This window comes from Rhinopithecus bieti, unplaced genomic scaffold, assembly GCF_001698545.2.
Source record: "Rhinopithecus bieti isolate Rb0 unplaced genomic scaffold, ASM169854v2 scaffold_11744, whole genome shotgun sequence".
NCBI lineage: Eukaryota > Metazoa > Chordata > Mammalia > Primates > Cercopithecidae > Rhinopithecus > Rhinopithecus bieti.
The window spans coordinates 103,819-124,995 of NW_016807094.1; the positions used below are offsets into that span (position 1 = coordinate 103,819).

The window sequence follows — 21,177 nt, forward strand, 5'->3', positions numbered from 1 at the left end:
ACCGTGTTAGCCAGGATGGTCTCGATCTCCTGACCTCGTGATCCGCCCGTCTCGGCCTCCCAAAGTGCTGGGATTACAGGCTTGAGCCACGGCGCCTGGCCTCCAAAACAATTTTTTAAATTAAAAAAAAATTACATATATATTACATATATAATATCTAAAAAACAAAATACAAAAATAGCCTGACGTGGTGGCACCCACCTGCAATCCCAGCTACTCAGGAGGCTGAGGTGGGAGGATCACCTACCTGAGCCCATGAGCCCAGGAGGTCGAGGCTGCAGTGAGCTGTGATTGCGCCACTGCACTCCAGCCTGGGCAACAGAATGAGACCCTGTCTCTAAATAAATAAATAAAAGCTAGAAGGGTTTTGAATGTTCACAATACAAATAATAAATGTTTGAGGTTATGGATATGCTAATTACTCTGATTTGATCATTACACATTGTGTACAGAAATCAAATTACCACTCTGTATCCCATAAACACGTCATTATTATGTGTAAAATAAAAAATAAAGAATTTATGAGAAAGGATTTACTGCAGAGCAGACATCATTTTCTGGAGAGGCAGTAATTACATAGTTACAGAAGCCAAAGGGCAATGGGGAAGGTTCTGAGCTCTTTTAGGCACGTGTGGCTGAGTGAAACGCATCACCCAGACAAGCCCCATCTGAACACGTGCACACAGCAAGACCACCAGAATAACTCTGCGCACATTCCACTTGCTCTTTGGACAAATGTATGGGGTGACCTCACCTGAGTTTGCACTAAACCTGGAGTCATTTATTTCACAAGTTTTCACAGCACCAAGGGTCAGCAAACTGTTAAGGGCCAGTTAGTAAATATTTTACTAGACACGTATTTTGCAGGGCGCATGTGTTCTCTGTCACGTATTCCTCATTATTTTTACAAGCTTTAAAAAATGCGAAAACTGGCGGGGCGTGGTGAGTCACGCTTGTAATCCCAGCATTTCCGGAGACCAAGGCTGGAGAATCTCTTGAACTGAAGAGACTAGCCTGGCCGGCATTGAGAGACCTCGTCTCTACAAAAAATGGAAAACTTAGAAGGGGGTTATGGCGCTCACCTGTAGTCTCAGCTACTCAAGAGGCTGAGGTGGGAGGATCCCCTGAGCCTGAGAGGTCAAGGCTGTGGTGAGCTGTGTTTGCAGAACTGCACTCTAGCCTGGGAGTCAGAGTAAGACCATGTCTAAAAAAAAAAAGAAAAAGAAAAGAAAAAAAATAAAAATGTGAAAACCGCTCTTATCCCCTACAATGTACAAAAAGATCCTGGAACAGTGGTACACACCTGTAATCCCAGCACTTCAGAAGGCAAGGCAGGAGAATCACTAGAAGACAGGAGTTTGAGACCAGCCTGGGCAACAGAGCAAGACTCTGGGCCGGGTGCAGTGGCTCATGCCTTTAATCCCAGCACTTTGGGAGGCCTGGGCAGGCAGATCATCTGAGGTCAGGAGTTTGAGACCAGCCTGACCAACATCACGAAACCACGTCTCTACTAAAAATATAAAAACTAGCCAGTTGTGGTGGCGGGTGCTGTAATCCCAGGTACTCAAGAGGCCGGGGAAGGAGAATTGCTTGAACCAAAGAGGCGGAGGTTGCAGTGAGCCGAGATCGCACCACTGCACTCCAGCCTGGGAGACAGAGCAAGACTCCCAGCGACCAGGGAGGCTGAAGCAGGAGAATCGCTTGAACCTGGGAAACAGAGGTTGCAGTGAACTGAAATAGGAAAGAAAAAAAAAAAGAAATGGGGGCTTGTTATGTTTCCCAGGCTGCTCTTGGACTCCTGGGCTCAAGCCATTCTCCCACACTGGCCTCCTGACCTCAGGTGATCTGCCCACCTTGGCCTCCCAGAGTGTTGGGATTACATGCTTGAGCCACTGTGCCCAGCCCACTCTAGGATTTTTATAGTTTGACATCTCACATTTAAATCTTTAGTCTTGAGTCAATTTTTCAATATGGTGAAAGGTGGGAGTCCAGTTTCATTCTTTTATGTTTGTTTGTTTTTTAGAAAATCCTAGGCCGGGCACAGTGGCTCACGCCTGTAATCCCAGACTTTGGGAGGCTGAGCTGGGTGGATCACTTGAGGTCAGGAGTTTGAGACCAGGGTGGCCAACATGGTGAAACCCCATCTCTACTAAAAACACAAAAATTAGTCGGTTGTGGTGATGGGCACCTGTAATGCCAGCTACTCAGGAGGCTGAGGCAGGAAAATCGCTTGAACCCAGGAGGCAGAGGCTGCAGCGAGCTGACATTGCGCCACTGCCCTCCAACCTCGGGGACACAGCGAGACCCTGTCTCAAAAAAAGAGAAAAGAAAATCCCATTAATTGTTCTACCAAAAAGACATGTGTATTCATATGTTGATTGCAGCACTGAGAGTGCTGGCAGTCTCACTCTGTCATCCAGGCTGGAGTACAGTGGCGTGATCTTGGCTCACTGCAGCCTCTGCCCACCAGACTCAAGTGATCCTCCCACCTCAGCCTCCCGAGTAGCTGACACTGCAAACACGCACCACCACTCTCAGTTAATTTTTCTTTAATTTTTGCAGAAACGGGATCTGGCCATGTTGCCCCGGTTGGTTTTGAACTCTTGGACTCAAGCTATCTCATCTTGCCCTCCGAAAGTGCTGGGATTACAGACAAGAGCCGCACTACACCCTGCCCAGTGTCAACCTTCTGCACGTGGCTAGCAAGTTATTCCAGCACCATTTATTGAATAGGAAGTCCTTTTCCCTTTGCTTGTTTTTGCCGGCTTTGTCCATCATCAGAAGGCTATAGGTGTGTGGCTTTATTTCTGGGTTCTCCATTCTGTTCCATGACTATATGTGCCTTTTTTTTTTCTTTTTTTTGAGACAGAGTCTCACCCTGTCACCCAGGCCGGAGTACAGTGGCGCAATATCAGCTCACTGCAACCTCTGCCCCCCAGGTTCAAGCAATTCTCCTGCCTCAACCTGCCGAATAGCTGGGATTACAGGCACGCACCATCACGCCCAGGTAATTTTTGTACATTTAGTAGAGATGGGGTTTCACCATGTTGGCCAGGCTGGTCTCAAACTCCTGACCTCAAATGATCTGCCTGCCTTGGCCTCCCAAAGTGCTGCGATTACAGGGGTGAGCCACTGCGCCTGGCCTTATGTGTCTATTTTTGTACCAGTAACATGGTGTTTTGGTTACTGTATACTTTTTTGTTTTATATTTACTGGCTTATTATAAAGGACATTACAAATGACACAGATAAAGAGATGCATAGCACAAGGTATGGGAGAAGGGGTGAAGAGTTTCTGCGCCCTCCCTTGGCACACTACTCTCCAGGAGCCTACAAGTCTTCAGCTATCAGGAAGCTCCTAGTTACTGTATCCTTGTACAGTTTGAAGCTGGAACCTCATGCCTCCAGCTTTGTTCTTTTGGCTTAAGATCGCTTTGGCTATTGGGCTCATTTTAGGCTCTGTATGACTTTTACAATGGTTTTTTTTTTTTTTTTTTTGAGACAGAGTCTCACTCTGTCACCCAGGCTGGAGTGCAGTGGCGTAATGTCAGTTTACTGCAACCTCTGCCTCCCGGGTTCAGGCAATTCTCCTGCCTTAGGCTCCCGAGTAGCTGAGGTTACAATCACGTACCACCACACCTGGCTAATTTTTGTATTTTTAGTGGAGACGGGGTTTCGCCATGTTGTCTACGCTGGTCTCAAACTCCTGGCCTAAGGTGATCCGCCCACCTTGGCCTCCCAAAGTGCTGGGATTACAAGCATGAACCACCTTGCCTGGCCTACAATCGTTTTTTATAATTCTGTGAAAAATAATATTGGTAGTTTGGTGATTCTAGATTGCTTTGGGTAAATGGCCATTTTAAAATTATTTTAATTATTAAAATTGGGAGTACATAGTAGGTGTATGTATTTATGGGTTACATGAAATATTTTGAAACAGGCACACAATGTACAATAATCACGTCAGTGTCATGGGATATTCACCACCTCAAGCATTTATCCTAATATGGCCTTCTGTTTTTGAGATGGAGTCTCTCTCTGTCGCCCGGGCTGGAGTGCAGGGGCACGATCTTGGCTCACTGCAACCTCCGCCTCCCAGGTTCAAGCGATTCTCAGGTCTCAGCCTCCAAGTAGCTGGGATTACAGGCACCCGCCACCATGCCTGGCTAATTTTTGTATTTTTAGTAGAGACAATATTTCACCATGTTGGTCAGGCTTGTCTCTAACTCCTGACCTCGTGATCCCCCGGCCTCGGCCTCCCAAAGTGCTGGGATTACAGGCGTGAGCCACCTCGCCTGGCAATGTGGTCTTTTTTAATAATATTGATTCTGCTAATCCATGAGCAAGGAAAGTTTTTTCATGTTTGTGTCAACAATTTCTTTCAGCAGTGTTTTGTTTGTTTTTTGAGACAGAGTCTCACTATGTCACCCAGGCAATGGTGCAATCTCAGTTCACTGCAACCCCCGCCTCACGGGTTCAAGCGATTCTCCTGCCTCAGGTTCCTGAGTAGCTGGGACTACAGGTGCACAGCACCACGCCCAGCTAATTTTTGTATCTTTAGTAGAGACGGGATTTCACCATGTTGGCCAGGCTGGTCTCGAACTCGTGACCTCAAGTGATCCACCTGCCTCAGCCTCCCAAAGTCCTGGGGTTACAGGCATGAGCCACTGCACCTGGCCTCTTTCAGCAGTGTTTTGTAGTTCTCCTTGTAGAGACTTTCCAGTTCCTTGGTTAGATATGTTCCTAGGTGTGTGTGTGTGTGTGTGTGTGTGGTGTGTGTGTGTGTGTGTCTATTGTAAATGGGATTGCGTTCTTGATTTCACTCTCAGCTTGAACATTATTGGTGTATAGAAATGCTACTGATTTTTGTACACTGATTTCATACCCTGAAATTTTACTGAAGTTGTTGATCAGTTCTAGGAGCCATTTGGCAGAGTAGAGTTTTCTCGGTATAGAATTATATCATCCATGAAGAGAGATGACTTGACTTCTTCATTCCATTCCCTTTGGGGATGCCCTTTCTTTCTCTTGCCTGATTGCTCCGACTAGGACTTCCGGTACTATGGTGAACAAAAGCGGTGGGAGTGGGCAGCTTTGTCTTTTTCCTGTTCTTAAGGGAAATGCTTCCAGCTTTTGCCCATTCAGTACAATGTTGGCTGTGTGTTCGCCATAGACAGCTCTTATTACTTTGAGGTATGTTCCTTCAATGCCGAGTTTGTTGAGGGTTTTTATCATAAAGGGATATTGGATTTTTTTTAAGATGTAGTCTTGCTCTGTTGCCCAGGCTGTGGCACAATCTCAGTTCGTTGCAACTTTCACCTCCCAGATTCAAGCAATTCTCCTGCCTCAGCCTCCCAAGTAGCTGGGATTACAGGCACACACCACCATGCCCGGCTTGTTTTTGTATTTTTAGTAGAGACAGGGTTTCACCATGTTGGCCAGGCTGGTCTCGAACTCCCGACTTCAGGTGATCCGCTCGCCTCGGCCTCCCAAAGTGCTGGGATTACAGGCTTGAGCCACCGCGCCCGGCCCAGAATTCTTAACACTGGTTCCTTCTCATCTGGAAACGCTGGCACTTCTGATTTTTGTAATTATTTTCATGCAGATAGAACCTTTTCTTTTGTTTCCCTATATTATTTTGTCCCCCTCCCCTTTCCCCTACTCCCTAGGGAGTGATTGCAGAGAACGTTGGGTAGGGTTTTTGGCCTTGTTTCTATAGCCCTATGCACTTTTTTTGGCAGGTTCTATTTATTTATTTAGAGATGGAGTCTTGCTCCCGTCGCACAGGCTGGAGTGCAATGGTGCCATCTCAGCTCACTGCAACCTCCACATCCCGGGTTCAAGCGATTCTCCTGCCTCAGCCTCCCGAATGACTGGGATTACAGATGCATGCCACCACACCTGGCTGATTTTTGTATTTTTAGTAGAGGCAGGGTTTCACCATGTTGGCCAGGCTGATCTCAAACTCCTGATCTCAGGCGATCCACCCGCCTTGGCCTCCCAAAAGTGCTGGGATTACAGGCGTGAGCCACCGCGCCCGGCCTTTGGCAGGTTTATACTGGGCTGTGCAGTTCAACCTACAGGCCAGGAGATGGCACTTTGGGTTGAATGTTGCCTGTGACAGAAGCAGGTGGGCTTGTACCTGATCCTGGTTTCCTGGGAAGTACTGTCTGTTGTTTCAGGTGATGGGCTGGAGCATGGAGTGGCCAGTGCCATGAGCTTCCTGTTCCCTGGGGTGGGGGACACAGCTGGGGTGGGGGAGCCCATAGCTTGCAGAGGAATACCCCAATGATGAGGGCAGGCACCAGACCTATGAGGGTGGCTAAGAGGAGCTCCAGGTGAAACGCGCTGAGGCCTATGTGTAGGGCTGGGGCGTGGGGGGTGAGGATATTGCACCAGCTCCTCATCTAGATTGGCAGGAACATGAATCGTGTCCCGTCACGCCCGTCGTAGGGTTCGTGGCTCCTAGTTCAGATGCACACTGTACTCCTTTCTTCTTCTTCTTTTTTTGTTTTGAGACAGTCTTGTTCTGTCACCCAGGCTGGAGTGCGGTGGCATGATCTCAGCTCACTGCAACCTCCGCCTCCTGGGTTCAAGTGATTCTCGTGCCTCGGCCTCCCAAGTAGCTGGGATTACAGGTGCCAGTCACCACGCCTGGCTAACTTTTGTATTTTTAGTAGAGACAGGGTTTCAGCCAGGCTGGTCTTGAACTCCTGACCTCAGGTGATCCACTCGCCTTGGCCTCCCAAAGTCTTGCGATTACAGGTGTGAGCCACCGAGCCCGGCCACTGTACTCCCTTTTTTTTTCTTTTTGACATGGAGTCTTGCTCTGTCACCCAGACTTGAGTGCGGTGGCACGATCTCAGCTCACTGCAACTTCTGCCTCTGGGGTTCAAGCAATTCCCCTGCCTCAGCCTCCCGAGCAGCTGGGATTACAGGCACATACCACCACACCTGGCTAATTTTTGTATTTTTAGTAGAGACGGGGTTTCACCATATTGGCCAGGCTGATCTCGAACTTCCGACCTCAAGTGATCCACCCGTCTTGGCCTCCCAAAGTGCTGGGATTACAGGCATGGGCCACATCACCCAGCCAGCACACTGCACTCTTTCCCAGGACCACAGTGTGGTGGAGAGCCTCGGGAAATGCCTGTTTCACGGCTCTCTGTGGAGTGGTTTTGGAGCTGCACATGGTCGCTCAGCCTGGTCCAGGGAGATTGAGGGCTCGCCTGGCCTCTCATGCAGTGGCACTGTGGCTTCATGTAAAAGGGGCACCACCTCTGGAGCTATGCAGGTGTGTGTTGTGGTGGTAGCCAGCTGGCTGGGCCTGACCTCAGGCCCTGAGGGAAGTGGTCAGGCACCAGCAGTGTTGGAATGGGGTGGTCAGTTCCCCAGTTCCCTGAGCTTGATGGCCCATTGGAATGCATGTATGAGTCCCAGTGGGGCTGGAATGGAGGTGGGGCTGGCGCAGCATTCAGGTGCTGACTCTGATGGAGAGGGGCAGGCCGGTCCCCTGCTCACTGGCCAACTCTCCAGCAGGTGCAGGCAGGACACTCTGGCAGTAGGAGCCTGGGGGACGATCCCAGGCCTGTTGGATAGGGTTGGCAGATGGGCACTCTCTGGGTCACAGCTGAAATGCCTGGGGGGTGTGGGGGTGAGCACTGGAAGCCAGCAGGTAGTGAGCCCCTCTGGGTAGGGAGCCTGCGGTAGATAGTTGGGAGCCACAGGAAAGTTGGGGCCCCAGCCTGAGGGCAGCAGGGGCAGGACCCCAGTGGCAGCCACCATGGAGGGCCTGTCAGTTACCTCTGGGAGTTCCCTGCCAGAGGAATGTGGAGAGGCCACTGACCAGGGTGCTGAGGCTGGGATGGGGCAGCTGTGCTGGGGGCCCAAGCCGGTCAGCCTGGCCTGGCAAGGAGCAGCGGAGGCAGGGCCCCACAGCCCATCCATCCCGTCCTCAGCACGATCCTAGCATAACTTTGCCATGGGTTCTTTCCGCCCTCTGCATAAAGACAGACCAGGGCATGGCAGGAGAGAAAGATTTGATAGACACGAGACTGGTCATGCCACGTGGGCGATGCAGTTCATACCATCCAAGGCTCACAGGTTAGGTTTTCAAAGGCAGTTTGGAGGAAGTAAAATCAAAGGCAACTTGGAAGGGGTGGGGGTCCGCAGGTTACAGATGCTTGCTACTGATTGGTTGGGGCAGAGATGAAATCCTAGGCCTCCTGGGGGCCGATTCGCTCCTAAGTGCAACCACAGGAGCGGGGTTGTTGGTCCAGGTGCAGCCAAGGGTATCAGACATGCAAAAAAAAAAAAAAAAAAACCTGGAAAGGTATCTCAAAAGACCAACTGGGGAAGCTGTTTATCTTCCAACCTCTAGAATGTCAGCGCCTTAGCAGGATTCCGGTTCTTCTCCCTGCCTCAGCCTGATGGGCTCCTATTAGCTTTACAAAAGCAGTCGAGTTCAGAGAAAAGCCTATGGTCATTTAAACTGTAGCCTAAATGTCTTCAAAAATTAGCTTGGCCCAACAGCCCAGGATTAATGGAGGGTGAGTTAGCTTAGCTTACTGTTCGCATTTTCCCACTGACAGACAGAACTTTCGCACAGGTGGCTTCACTAGCAGGGGGACAAAGAGCCTGGCCTTCCTTGTTGCTGGCGCTGTGGCAGCGGACACCAGGGTGCTCACAGGGCGTCCAGGGGTCCAAGGCCTGTGGGGCTCCACACGGGCGTGAATGCTGCTCTGCAGACACTCCAGGCTGCCTCCATCAGGGGGCTCTTCTCTGCCCAGGATTGCAAAGGACTGTGTCAGAAGTGTGGGTCCCTGGCTGGGCATGGTGGCTCACGTCTGTAATCCCAGCACTTTAGGAGGCCAAGGCGGGTGGATCACCGGAGGTCAGGAGTTCAAGACCAACATGGAGAAACCCCCTCTACTAAAAATACAAAAAAAAATTAGCCGGGCATGGTGGCGAGCGCCTGTAATCTCCACTACTCGGGAGGCTGAGGCAGGAGAATCACTTGAACCCGGGTAGCAGAGGCTGCTGTGAGCCGAGATCACACCAAAGGAAAAAAAAAAAAAAGAAGTGTGGGAACCCCAGGGGCTCTCACTCTCACCCTTTCTCTGCATCAGGGAGCTTCCCCTAGCTCCGCTCCAATCCCAGGAGGGCAGCTGCCCAGCCTCACCTGTTCTCCAAGTCCCACCACAGCCCTGGTGGATCCCAGTGTGGTGTCCTGGTCTATGCCCTTGAAGACTGGGCAGTTACCCTGTTTCCTCTCCATGAGAGCAGCATACACTAGCTGCGTCCATCAGCCATCATGAACTGCAACCCACAGTCACATCTGTTAATAGTAAAATATTTTCATACTTGATTTTATTTTTATATTTTATATTGATTATGTTAATATTTTATTTTTATATTGATTATATATTAATGCTTTCTGTTGATTAATGTTAACATTTTGGGTATTAGAATTTAGGTATTTTGGGTTAGAATTTCAAATTATTTTTGCTTTTTTTTAATCGAGACTCTGTCTCACTCTGTCCCCAGGCTGGAGTGCAGTGCCGTGATCTCGGCTCACTGCAAGCTCCGCCTCCCAGGTTCACGCCATTCTCCCGCCTCAGCTTCTGGAGTAGCTGGGGCTACAGGCGCCCGCCACCACACCCCGCTAATTTTGTTTTTGTATTTTAGTTTCACCACACCCGGCCTATCTTTGCTTTTTTAATGTGGCTACTAGAAATATTGAAATTATATACTTGGCCAGGTGCCAATTATATACTTGGCTCAGGCCTCTAATCCCAGCACTTTGGGAAGCCGAGGAGGGTGGGTTGCCTGAGGTCAGGAGTTCGAGAACAGCCTGGCCAACATGTTGAAACTAAAAAATACAAAAATTGCCGGGCGTGGTGGTGCATGCCTGTAATTCCAGCTATTCGGGAGGCTGAGCCAGAAGACTCCTTTGAGCCTATGAGGCAGAGGTTGCAATGAGCCAAGATTGCGCCACTGCATTCCAGCCTGGGCAAGAGCAAGACTGTCTCAAAAAAAAAAAAAGAAGAAAAAGAAATTACATACTTGGCTCTCATCGTATTTGTTTGGACAGCACCAGTTCTAGATTAAAATGTGGCAGTATTTTTCAAAATCTTTTATTTTGAGACAGAGTCTCACTCTGTCGCCCAAGCTGGAGTACAGTGGTGCAATCTTGACTCAGTGCAACCTCTGCCTCCTAGGTTTAAGCGATAATCCTGTCTCAGCCTCCTGAGTAGCTGGGATTACAGGCGTGCACCACCATGCCCAACTAATTTATGTGATTTTAGTAGAGATGGATTTTCACCATGTTAGCCAGGCTAGTCTGGAACTCCTGACTTCAGGTGATCCGCCTGCCTCGGCCTCCAGTGCTGGAATTACAGACGTGAGCCACCATGCCAGGCCAAAAATCTCTTCCTGTCTATTCCTTTGAGTCAACATTTCCACTTATTATGCTTTTGTATTTTGAGATGGATTCTAGCTCTGTCACCCAGGCTGGAGTGCAGTGGTGCAATCTCAGCTCGCTGCAACTCAGCCTTCACCTCCTGGGTTCTGCCTCAGCCTCCCGAGTAGCTGGGATTACAGGCGTCTGCCATCCTGCCAGACTAATTTTTGTATTTTTAGTACAGATGGGGTTTCACCGTCTTAGCCAGGCTGGTCTTGAACTCCTGACCTCCTGATCCACCCACCTCAGTCTCCCAAAGTGCTGGGATTACAGGCGTGAGCCACTGCGCCCGGCCACACCATTTTTATAGCATTAATTTAACTTTCTTCCATGATACAGATACATGGACATTGTCATTTACTCAAGGAACTTCCTGTTATATCCTCAGGATCTCCTTCATAAAAATTACATTGATCACTGACTTTCTGTGCAGTATGTGGCAAAACCCATGAGGATATTAGAGGAACAATCTACCTTCTGTCTTTTGCCAGACTGGACTCACGGTCATTCAGCCATATTGTAGCGAATGAACTAGAAAACTGAAACTTTAAATAAGGACACAAAATGAGAGAGTAAGTATTTTGACAAAAGTCTCAGCTGAAATCAGGCCAGCTGCCCGCAGGCAGGGACCTTAATGGCAAGACACATCCTGAGTAAACAGGTGGAATGTCGTTGTGCTTCAAGCCATGCCGGGAAACAGAGGAGAAGCCGAGGACAGGAAAGACTGAGGGCATCTGTGGAATTTGCGATTTTACTCAGGATGTAAGGTTAAGTCTTGCTGAGAATGTGACTTTCAGTAAAGATCAGATACAAGTGTCTTAGAAGATGCCAGAGAAAATCTGTTTCAAGTAAACATGATGGCCGGGCACGCTGGCTCATGCCTGGAATCTCAGCACTTTGGGAGGCGGAAGCAGGAGGATGGCTTGAGCTCAGGAGTCTGAGACCAGCCTGGGCAACATGGTGAAACTCCATCTCTACTGTAAATACAAGAATTACCCTGGTGTGGTAGTGCATGCCTGTATTCCCAGCTACTCGGGAGGCTGAGGCAAGAGGATCACTTGAGTCCAGGAGTTCCAGACCACACCCGGCTATTTTTTTTTTTTTTAAGATGAGTTTCATTTTTGTGGCCCAAGCTGGAGTTCAATGGCACAATCTCAGCTCACTGCAACCTCCGCTTCTGGGTTCAAGCAGTTCTCCTGCCTCAGCCTCCCAAGTAGCTGGGATCACAGGCACCTGCCACTGCGCCCCAGCTAATTGTTTATATCTTTAGTAGAGATGGGGTTTCACCACGTTGGCCAGGCCTGACCTCAGATGGTCCACCCACCCTGGCCTCCTAAAGTGCTGGGATTACAGGCATGAGCCACCACATTTGGCCATTTTCAATGTTTTCACCACAAAAAAAGTGGTATGTAAGGTAATCAATATGTTAATCAACCTGATTTAGCAATTCCACAATGTATACATATTTCGAAGTATCATGTACACCATAAACATAGACAATTTTAATACAAACAATATATGCAATTGTACACCATAAACACAGACAATTTTTATTTGTTAATTTTTTAAAAAATGTAAGTTTTTAAAGTTATTTTGGCTAGGCACAGTGGCTCAGGCCTGTAATCTCAGCACTTTGGGAGGCTGAGGCAGGTGGATCACTTGAGGTCAGGAGTTCAAGACCAGCCTGGCCAACATGGTAAAACCCCGTGTCTACTAATAAACAACAATTAGCCAGGCACAGTGGCACGTGCCTGTAATCCCAGCTATTCTGGAGGCTGACGCAGGAGAATCACTTGAACCCAGGAGGCGGAGATTGCACTGGGCCAAGATCGCACCACTGCACCCCAGCCTGGGCGACAGAGCGAGACTGTCTCAAAAAGAAAAAATAATAATAATAATAAAGTTATTTTGTTAAGGTGGGCATGATGAGGTGCCTGTAGTCCCAGCTACTTGGAAGACTGAGGCAGGAGGATCACTTGAGCCCAGGAGTTCAAGTTCTGCCTGGGCAACAGAGCAAGTCCTCATCTCTATAACAAACAAACAAAAAACAAAACAAAGTTTTTAAAAAAGCATTTGCTCACTGGCAATGCACATGGGGCTTTAAAGGCATCCCACCTTCACACTCTGCAGAGCTTCACACTCTCCCTTCACGCAGAGGACACCTCCAGTGGACTGGCCCATCCCTTTTCTGTGGTGAAACTAATTCAGTGAGGACTAGGGATGTTTTCATGAGGAGTTTGGGAGCTTGACGCAGGTGGCTGTTGATCGTTCTCCAAGCTGTGTCGGATCCCATATCCAAAATACACAGCAAATCCTAACAGGGAAATGACACAATGAGAGGAAATGTAGTCACCCCTTCCCTTATAAATGCCCTATAGCGATTATACTGTGGTCTGTTTATTTGGAGGTTTTCTTGTTTCTTTTATTTAGAGATAGAGCTTTGCTCTGTTGCCCAGGCTGGAGAGCAGTGGCATGATCATGGCTCACTGCAGCCTCGACCTCCCGGGTTCAAGCAATCCTCCCACTTCAGCCTTCAGAATCGATGTGACTACAGGTGGGTGCCACCATGCCCGGCTAATTTTTTTTTTTTTTTTTTTTTTTTTTTGAGACAGAATCTCATTCTGTCACCCAGGCTGGAGTGCAGTGGCACAATCTGGGCTCCTGTCACCTGGGCTGGAGTGCAATGGCATGATCTTGACTCACTGCAACCTCCGCCTCCCAGGTTCAAGTGATTCTCATGTCTCAGCCTCCTACATAGGTGGGATTACAAGGCACCCGCCACCACACCCAGCTACTTTTTTGTATTTTAATAGAGATGGAGTTTCACCATGTTGGCCAGACTGTTCTTGAACTCCTGATCTTAGGTGATCCACTGCCTTGGCCCCCTGAAGTGCAGGGATTATAGGTGCGAGCTACTGTGTGCGGCCACTTTTTAATTTTGGTAGAGATGGAGTCTCGCCATGTTGCCCAGGCTGGTCTGGAGCTCCTGGTCTCAAGCGATGCTCCTGCCTTCATCTCCTGAGTAGCTGGGACTACAGGCACAGCCCACACTGTCAGCCTGAGACAGTTGTAGGGAAAGGTAGCAGGAAGAGTGTTGGACACCCAAGAGGCCTCTGTTTTTCCAGGAAGCTACTCACCAATCAACATCCAGACTCCAAATTGGGCCCAGGTCTCAGTGGTCATCTGCATCATCAGATAAACATTCACAGAGATGCTGACCAACGGGAGGACAGGCAACAGGGGGACCTGCAGGCAAAGAGTTAACACTGAGCACACCACGAATGTCTGCAAGGGACCCTTAGCCCAAGGGGCAGGAAGGCCACAGCTCTGTTCCAGTTGCATATTCAATGACTATTCTTTTTTTGTTTGTTTTTTTGTGGTTTTTTTTTTTTGAGACAGAGTCTCGCTCTATCACCCAGGCGGGAGTGCAGTGGCATGATCTCGGCTGAATGCAATCTCCGCCTCCTGGATTCAAGTGATTCTCCTGCTTCAGCCTCCTGAGTAGCTAGGATTGCAGGCACGCACCACCATGCCTGGCTAATTTTGTTTTGTTTTTTTTTTTGAGACAGAGTCTCGCTCTGTCACCCAGGCTGGAGTGCAGTGGCGTGATCTCGGCTCACTGAAAGCTCCGCCTCCNCTCTATCACCCAGGCGGGAGTGCAGTGGCATGATCTCGGCTGAATGCAATCTCCGCCTCCTGGATTCAAGTGATTCTCCTGCTTCAGCCTCCTGAGTAGCTAGGATTGCAGGCACGCACCACCATGCCTGGCTAATTTTGTTTTGTTTTTTTTTTTGAGACAGAGTCTCGCTCTGTCACCCAGGCTGGAGTGCAGTGGCGTGATCTCGGCTCACTGAAAGCTCCGCCTCCTGGGTTGACGCCATTCTCCTGCCTCAGCCTCCCGAGTAGCTGGGACTACAGGCGCCCACCACCACGCCTGGCTAATTTTTTTGTATTTTTAGTAGAGACGGGGTTTCACCATGTTAGCCAGATGGTCTCGATCTCCTGACCTCGTGATCCGCCCGCCTCGGCCTCCCAAAGTGCTGGGATTACAGGCATGAGCCACCGCACCCGGCCTAATTTTTGTATTTTTAGTAGAACCGGGATTTCACCATGTTGGTCGGTCTGTTCCCGAACTCCTGGCCTCAAGCGATCCACCCGCCTCAGCCTCCCTAAGTGCTGGGATTACAAGTGTGAGCCACCTCATCTGGCTCAGTGCCTGTTCTGAGTGGGTATCCCATTGGGTGTTCTGGAAGAGACAGGTTTTGGGAAGTACTGATAGGTGGGGGCTGGAGGGGATGTCCATGAACACTCCATTGGTTTTAGCTACTGCCCTTTTTTCCCCTGGTCCCGGAGAGTATTGAGAGCTTGAGGCATGCAGAGTCCACCGACTCAGGAGGGTGGTGTGGGGACATAAGGTCACCTACCTTGAAGTAGAGAGGAGTGTTGCTCTGGGGCTGTCTGCAGATGGTGAAAGTGAATCCTGCAATGAGCACCAGCAGTAGCACAGCAGCTGTGACGCAGATCGGCTCTCCAGAGAACCAGTGTTTGGGCCAATGGGCCAGTACCAGGCAGAGCATGGTCAGCAGGATAACTGGAAAAGGGTCAAGGTTGGGGAGAGCAGGTTCAACTCCAGAAGCTAAATAAGTGAAGATCTTGGGCCACATCCTGTCCCCCAAACCACATATATATATGTATATATATGTGTGTGTGTGTGTGTCTCAGCCTCCCCCGTAAGGACTACAGGCACGTGCCAGCACAACCAAATAATTTTTATTTTTTTAGATGTATTTTCACTCTTGTTGCCCAGGCTGGAGTGCAGTGGCACAATCTTGGCTCACTGCAACCTTTGCCTCCTGGGTTCAAGTGATTCTCCTGCCTCAGCCTCCCGAGTAGCTGGGATCACAGGTTCCTGCCAGCACGCCCAGCTAATTTTTGTATTTTTAGTAGAGATGGGGTTTCGCCATGTTGGCCAGGCTGGTCTCAAACTCCTGACCTTGTGATCCGCGCTCCCCTCGGCCTCCCCAAGTGCTGGGATTACAGGTGTGAGCCACCGCACCCAACCTAATTTTTTGTATTTTTAGTAGAGACAGGGTTTCACCATGTTGGCCAGGCTGGTCTCAACTCCTGACCTCAAGTGATCCACTCATCTCAGACTTCCAAAGCGAGCCACCACACCCAGCCTAAACTTCTTATTTTATGTATGTATTTGTGTGTGCACATATGTGTGTGTGTGCGTATATATATATATATATATATATATATATATGGTTTTTTGTTTTTTGAGATGAGATCTCACCCCATTGCCCAGACTACAGCACAGTGGTGTGATCTTGACTCACTGAAGCCTCGACTGCCCAGGCTCAAGCAGTCATCCCTCTGCAGCCTCCCAAAGTGCTGGGATTCCATGTGTAAGCCAATGTGCCCGGCCAAAAGTGCCCCTACTAAGAAGGGCCACCATAAATTCAAGACTCCTCTCAACTACCAAAGCCACACACTCCCTGCCCGGCCCCCTGCCCCTTGCTATCAGGTTCAAAACACCCTGCAGAGAAACCCCACTGCTCACCAAGCAGAAAAGCACATCCATAGACGATGCGGCCAGATCTCGGGGTGGGGATGGTGCTGACAGGGCTCCACAGACTCGTCGGAGTGCTGGACGCTTCAGGAACACGTTCTGGGGATTTCGCTTTGGGTACAGAATTCATCTCCACTACTTCCTCCTTCGGCTTCTCATTCTTGCTGAAATTCTGGTCTGGCTGGCACCTGAATAGGAGAGAGTAGGGCAAGACTAACCCATGTCCCTGTTCATCCAACATCAGAGAGCCTAATACACCCACGGTAGCTCCCACGTATCCGAGGTTTCATCTACCTGTGTCCACTACAGCCCAAAAATAATACATGGAAAAGTCCAGCAGTAATTCGTAAGTTTTCTTTTCTTTTTTATTTTTTGAGACGGAGTCTCACTCTGTCATCCAGGCTGCAGTGCAGTGGCACGATCTCGGCTCACTGCAACCTCCGCCTCCCAGGTTCAAGCAATCTTCTGCCTCAGCCTCCTGAGTAGCTGGGATTATAGGAGACCACCACCACGCCCAGCTAATTTTTGTATTTTTAGTAGGTACCAGGTTTCACCACATTGGCCAGGCTGGTCTCAAACTCCTGACCTCAAGTGAGCCACCTGTCTCGGCCCCCCAAAGTTCAGGGATTACAGGCGTGAGCCATCGCACCCCACTGTAATTCGTAAGTTTTCAATTGTGTGCAGCTTCAAGTAGCGGCATTCCACGCTCCCCACGCCCAGGATGTAAATCATCCTTTTGTCCAGTGTGTCCCTGCTGTGAACTCTACTGGCCGTGTTAAATCACTTTAGACATCTGAGTTATGGATGGGAAAATGATCCTATATAGGGACTGGTACTATCCGCGGTTTCGGGCATGGGCTGGGGGTCTTGGAACGTGTCCTCTGTGGATAAGCAGGGGCTACTGTACTCCTCCCACTCCTGTATGTGTAGCAATGCACTGAGGGCCAGGAGGCAGGCAGAGGGCTGGGAACCCCATCAGTCTTCACGTGTCTAGGCCAGTCTCACCTGAGGACAAGAACAGAAAAGGCCACCAAGGAGTAAGCAAGCATGGTCCCGATGGACGAGAGGTTCACAAGGTCACTGAGCTCAAACAGGAAAGCCATGATTGCTACAGTCAGGGCACAAAACAGGGTAAGTTCCAATGTTCTACAGCATTAGAGGGTGACTGTCGTTAACAACTTATAAGAGCTGGAAAAAGCACTTTGGAAGGTTGAGGAGGGCAGATCACCTGAGGTCAGGAGTTCAAGACCATCCTGGCCAACATGGTGAAACCTCATCTCTAATATAAAAATTAGCCGGGCGTGGTAGCAGGTGCCTGTAATCCCAGCTACTCCAGAGGCTCAGGCAGGAGAATTGCGTGGACCTGGGAGGCGGAGGTTGCAGTGAGCTGAGATCGTGCCACTGCACTCCAGCCTGGGCTACAGAGTGAGACTCTGTCTCCAAAAGAAAAAGAAAAAGAAAATGAGAGATGGAAAAATAGGGTTTCAGTGTTCCCAGTGCAAGGAAATAATCAATGTTTGAAGTGATGGTTGTGGTATTACCTTGATTTGATTATTACATCTTGTAACATGTATGGAAATATCACACTGTACCCCATGAATATGTGCAATTATTGTGTTAATTAATACTAGGAATGTGGCCAGGTGCGGGGGCTCATGCCTGTAATCTCAGCACTTAGGGAGGCCTAGGCGGGCGGACTGCTTGAGCCCAGAGGTTCCACATCAGCCTGGGCAATACAGTGAGACCCCCGCCTCTACAAAATGTAAATATTAGCTGGGTGTGGTGCCACTGTACACTGGCATGGGTGAGAGTGAGATCTTGTCTCAACAACAACAAAAGTCAGATTATGTACATTTTCCTTAAATTCTTTTTTTCTTTCTTTTTTTTTTTTTTTTTTGAGACGGAGTCTCGCTCTGTCACCCAGGCTGGAGTACAGTGGCGCAATCTCGGCTCACTGCAAGCTCCGCCTCCCGGGTTCATGCCATTCTCCTGCCTCAGCCTCCTGAGTAGCTGGGACTACAGGTGCCCGCCACCTCGCCCAGCTAGGTTTTTTTTTTTTGTATTTTTTAGTAGAGACGGAGTTTCACTGTGTTAGTCAGGACGGTCTCGATCTCCTAACTTTGTGATCCGCCCGNCAAAAAAAAAAACAAAAAAAAACAGGAATCATCGTACCTCACTGCAGCCCTAACCTGCTGCGCTCAAGCCATCCTCCCACCTCAGCCTCCCGAGTAGCTGGGACTACAGGTGTACCACCACACCCAGCTAATTTTTTGTTTGTTTGTTTGAGATGGAGTCTCGCTCTGTGGCCCAGGCTGGAGTGCAGTGGCCGGATCTCAGCTCACAGCAAGCTCCGCCTCCCACAGCCAGCTAATGGTTAAAAGTTTTTTTGCAGAGACAAAAAAATGATCTCAGGGTCTGGCTATGTTGCCCAGGCTGGTCTCAAACTCCTGGGCTCAAGTGATTCTGCCTTGGCCTCCCAAAGTATGGGGGTTACAGGCATCGGCCACTGTACCCTGCCCCATTTTCTTATCTATTTTATTTTATTTTATTTTATTTTATTTTATTTTATTTTGAGACAGGGTCTTGCTTTGTCACCCAGGCTGGAGTGCAGTGGCGTGACCTCGGCTCACTGCAGCCTCAACCTCCTGGGCTCAAGCAATCCTCCCACCTGACCGTCCCCAGTAGCTGGGACTATAGGCCCGTGCCAGCACACCCGGCTAATTTTTTTTTTAATTTTTGTCGAGATGGAAGTCTCCCTGTGTTGCCCAGGCTGGTCTTGAACTCCTGGGCTCAAGCAATCCTCCCACCTCAGCCTCCAAAGTGCTGGGATTATAAGCATGAGCCACTGAGCCCAGTCCCATTTTCCTGTTAAACTTTTTATTAAATAAACTTTTGTAATAGACAAAAATTTTTTTTTAATTAATGAATAATAATAAAAGTGAAAATGGATGGCTTGTGGGAGAGGATGAGGAACTCACTCATAGAAAACGGATGAAAGAAAGCCTGAATTCTGGGCCTTTACCTGCAACGGTCCCAGAAACGACAGTGGCCACCACAGGGGTACTGGTGCGGGTGTGGATCTGGGCGAGTCCACGGAAAAGGAGCCGGTCCTCGGCCATCGAGTAGAGCACGCGAGGCATGGGGAACATAGCACCCAGGAGGCTGCATGCAGGAGAAAACGGGAACACGCGTGGGGACTCAGGAAGCAAGAGGGACTGGGGCTTCCGCTCCATCACCTCTGTGGGTGAACTGTCTCCTCCCTTTACCCAAGGCCCAGGACACCTGAGAACCAGACAGCAGACAGGGACAGAGCGTCCAGCACTGACCTGGAGGACAGGGCACAGAGGGTGCCGACGGCCACAGCATATCTGATGGGGGCCCATCCAATGTGGACAAAAGCCTCCGGCAAGGGGTTCTCGGGACATATCAGGTAGTAGGGCACCATGAGGGTGAGCGCCGCTGAGACACCAAAATAGGCCAAGAAGCAGATGAAGATCGAGGTCACGATGCCCAGAGGGATGGAGCGGTGAGGGTGGAGGGCTGCTTCTCCTGCAGGACAGGTATATGCACTGGGCCAGGAAAACGCACAGAAGCGAGGGTGCAAAACCCTCTTCCCTCTTCCCCATCTGAGAGCAGGGTAGCCTTTAATGAAACCTGTGCCCAGCGGCAGCCCAAGCTGTGCCCAACCCCCGATGAGACGGAATGACCGTGTTACCTGTGGTGGCGATGCCATCAAAACCCACAAACGCAAAGAAACACATGGCTGCTCCATGGAGAATCCCGCCAAAGCCAAAAGGCACAAACCCGCCAAAGCCCAGTGAGCCCAAGCTGAGGGGAGAGGAGGAACAAGGAACATTGGTAAGGTATGTAGCTGTCTTTCTGGGACGACTCAGTTAACTCCAACTGCTCAGTGAATTCCACAAGCCCTGGACCTCCCCTGCCTTCCCCTTCATCCGGCTCCGTCAGCCCAGATTCCCCCTGTTCCCACAATAGTCCAGGTTCTGCACCCCAGCCCTCACTCCTGTGTCCAAGAGGGCACCTCTGGTCAGTTGCAATGGCTCACACCTATAATCCCAGCACTTTGGGAGGCTGAGTCAGGTGGATCTTGAGCCCAGAGGTTGAGACCAGCCTGGGCAACATGGCAAAACCCCATTTCTACAAAAAATTAAAAGCTAGGTGCGGTGGTGCACACCTATAGTCCTAGCTACTCTAGATGATCGCTTGAGCCTGGGAGGCAGAGGCTGCAGTGAGCCATGATTATGCTAAAGCACTCCAGCCTGAGGGACAGAGCAAGACCCTGTTTCAAAAAATAAAAATAAATTTTAGGCTGGGAGCAGTGAGTGGTTCACACTTGTAATCCCAGCACTTTGAGAGGCTAAGGTGGGCAGATCACTTGAGGTCAGGAGTTTGAGACCAGCCTGGCCAACATGGCGAAACCCCATCTCTACTAAAAAAAAAAAAAAAAAAATTGGACAGGTGTGGTGGCAGGCACCTGTAATCCCAGATACTCAGGAGGCTGAAGCAGGAGAATCGCTTGAACCCGGGAGGTAGAGGTTGCAGTGCGCCGAGATTGTGCCACTGAACTTTAGCCTGGGCAACACAGCGAGACTCTGTCTCAAAAAATAAAAATAAAAATAAATTTTAAAATAAAAAAACAGGCCAGGCACAGTGGCTCACATCTGAAATCCTAGCACTTTGAGAGGCAGAGGTTGGCAGATCACTTGAGGTCAGGAGTTCGAGATCAGCCTGGCCAACATGGTAAAACCCCATCTCTTATTAAAAATACAAAAATTAGCCGAGCGTGGTGGCAGGCGCCTGTAATCCTAGCTACTCGGAGGCTGAGGCAGGAGAATTGCTTGAACCCAGGAGGCAGAGGTTGCAGTGAGCCGAGTTCGTGCCACTGCACTCCAGCCTGGGTGATAAGAGCGAGACTCCATTTTTAAAAAATAAATAAAATAAAATAATAAAATGAAAAAAAAATTTTTTTTTGAGACGGAGTCTCACTCTGTCACCCACGCTGGAGTGCAGTGGTGCGATCTCGGCTCACTGCAACCCCTGCCTCCCAGTTAAAGCAATTCTCCTGCCTCAGTCTCCCAAATAGCTGGGACTACAGGCATGTGCCACCACACCCAGCTAATTTTTTT

General features: G+C 49.5%; 1 protein-coding gene across 1 annotated transcript in view; it reads right to left on the reverse strand.

The window, feature by feature from the left end:
* Window positions 1–11,988: 11,988 nt before the first annotated feature.
* Window positions 11,989–21,177, reverse strand: part of LOC108534660 (cationic amino acid transporter 3-like) — a 12,681-nt gene continuing 3,492 nt past the window's right edge. Inside the window, exons 4-11 of the mRNA XM_017880127.1 lie at window positions 19,749–19,861; window positions 19,360–19,582; window positions 19,056–19,195; window positions 17,039–17,141; window positions 16,025–16,221; window positions 14,886–15,052; window positions 13,599–13,707; window positions 11,989–12,775 (exon numbers count right to left, since the gene is read on the reverse strand). Coding sequence (XP_017735616.1) covers window positions 12,666–12,775; window positions 13,599–13,707; window positions 14,886–15,052; window positions 16,025–16,221; window positions 17,039–17,141; window positions 19,056–19,195; window positions 19,360–19,582; window positions 19,749–19,861 — 1,162 coding nt within the window. The 3' untranslated portion in view covers window positions 11,989–12,665. The remainder of the gene's footprint in view (window positions 12,776–13,598; window positions 13,708–14,885; window positions 15,053–16,024; window positions 16,222–17,038; window positions 17,142–19,055; window positions 19,196–19,359; window positions 19,583–19,748; window positions 19,862–21,177) is intronic.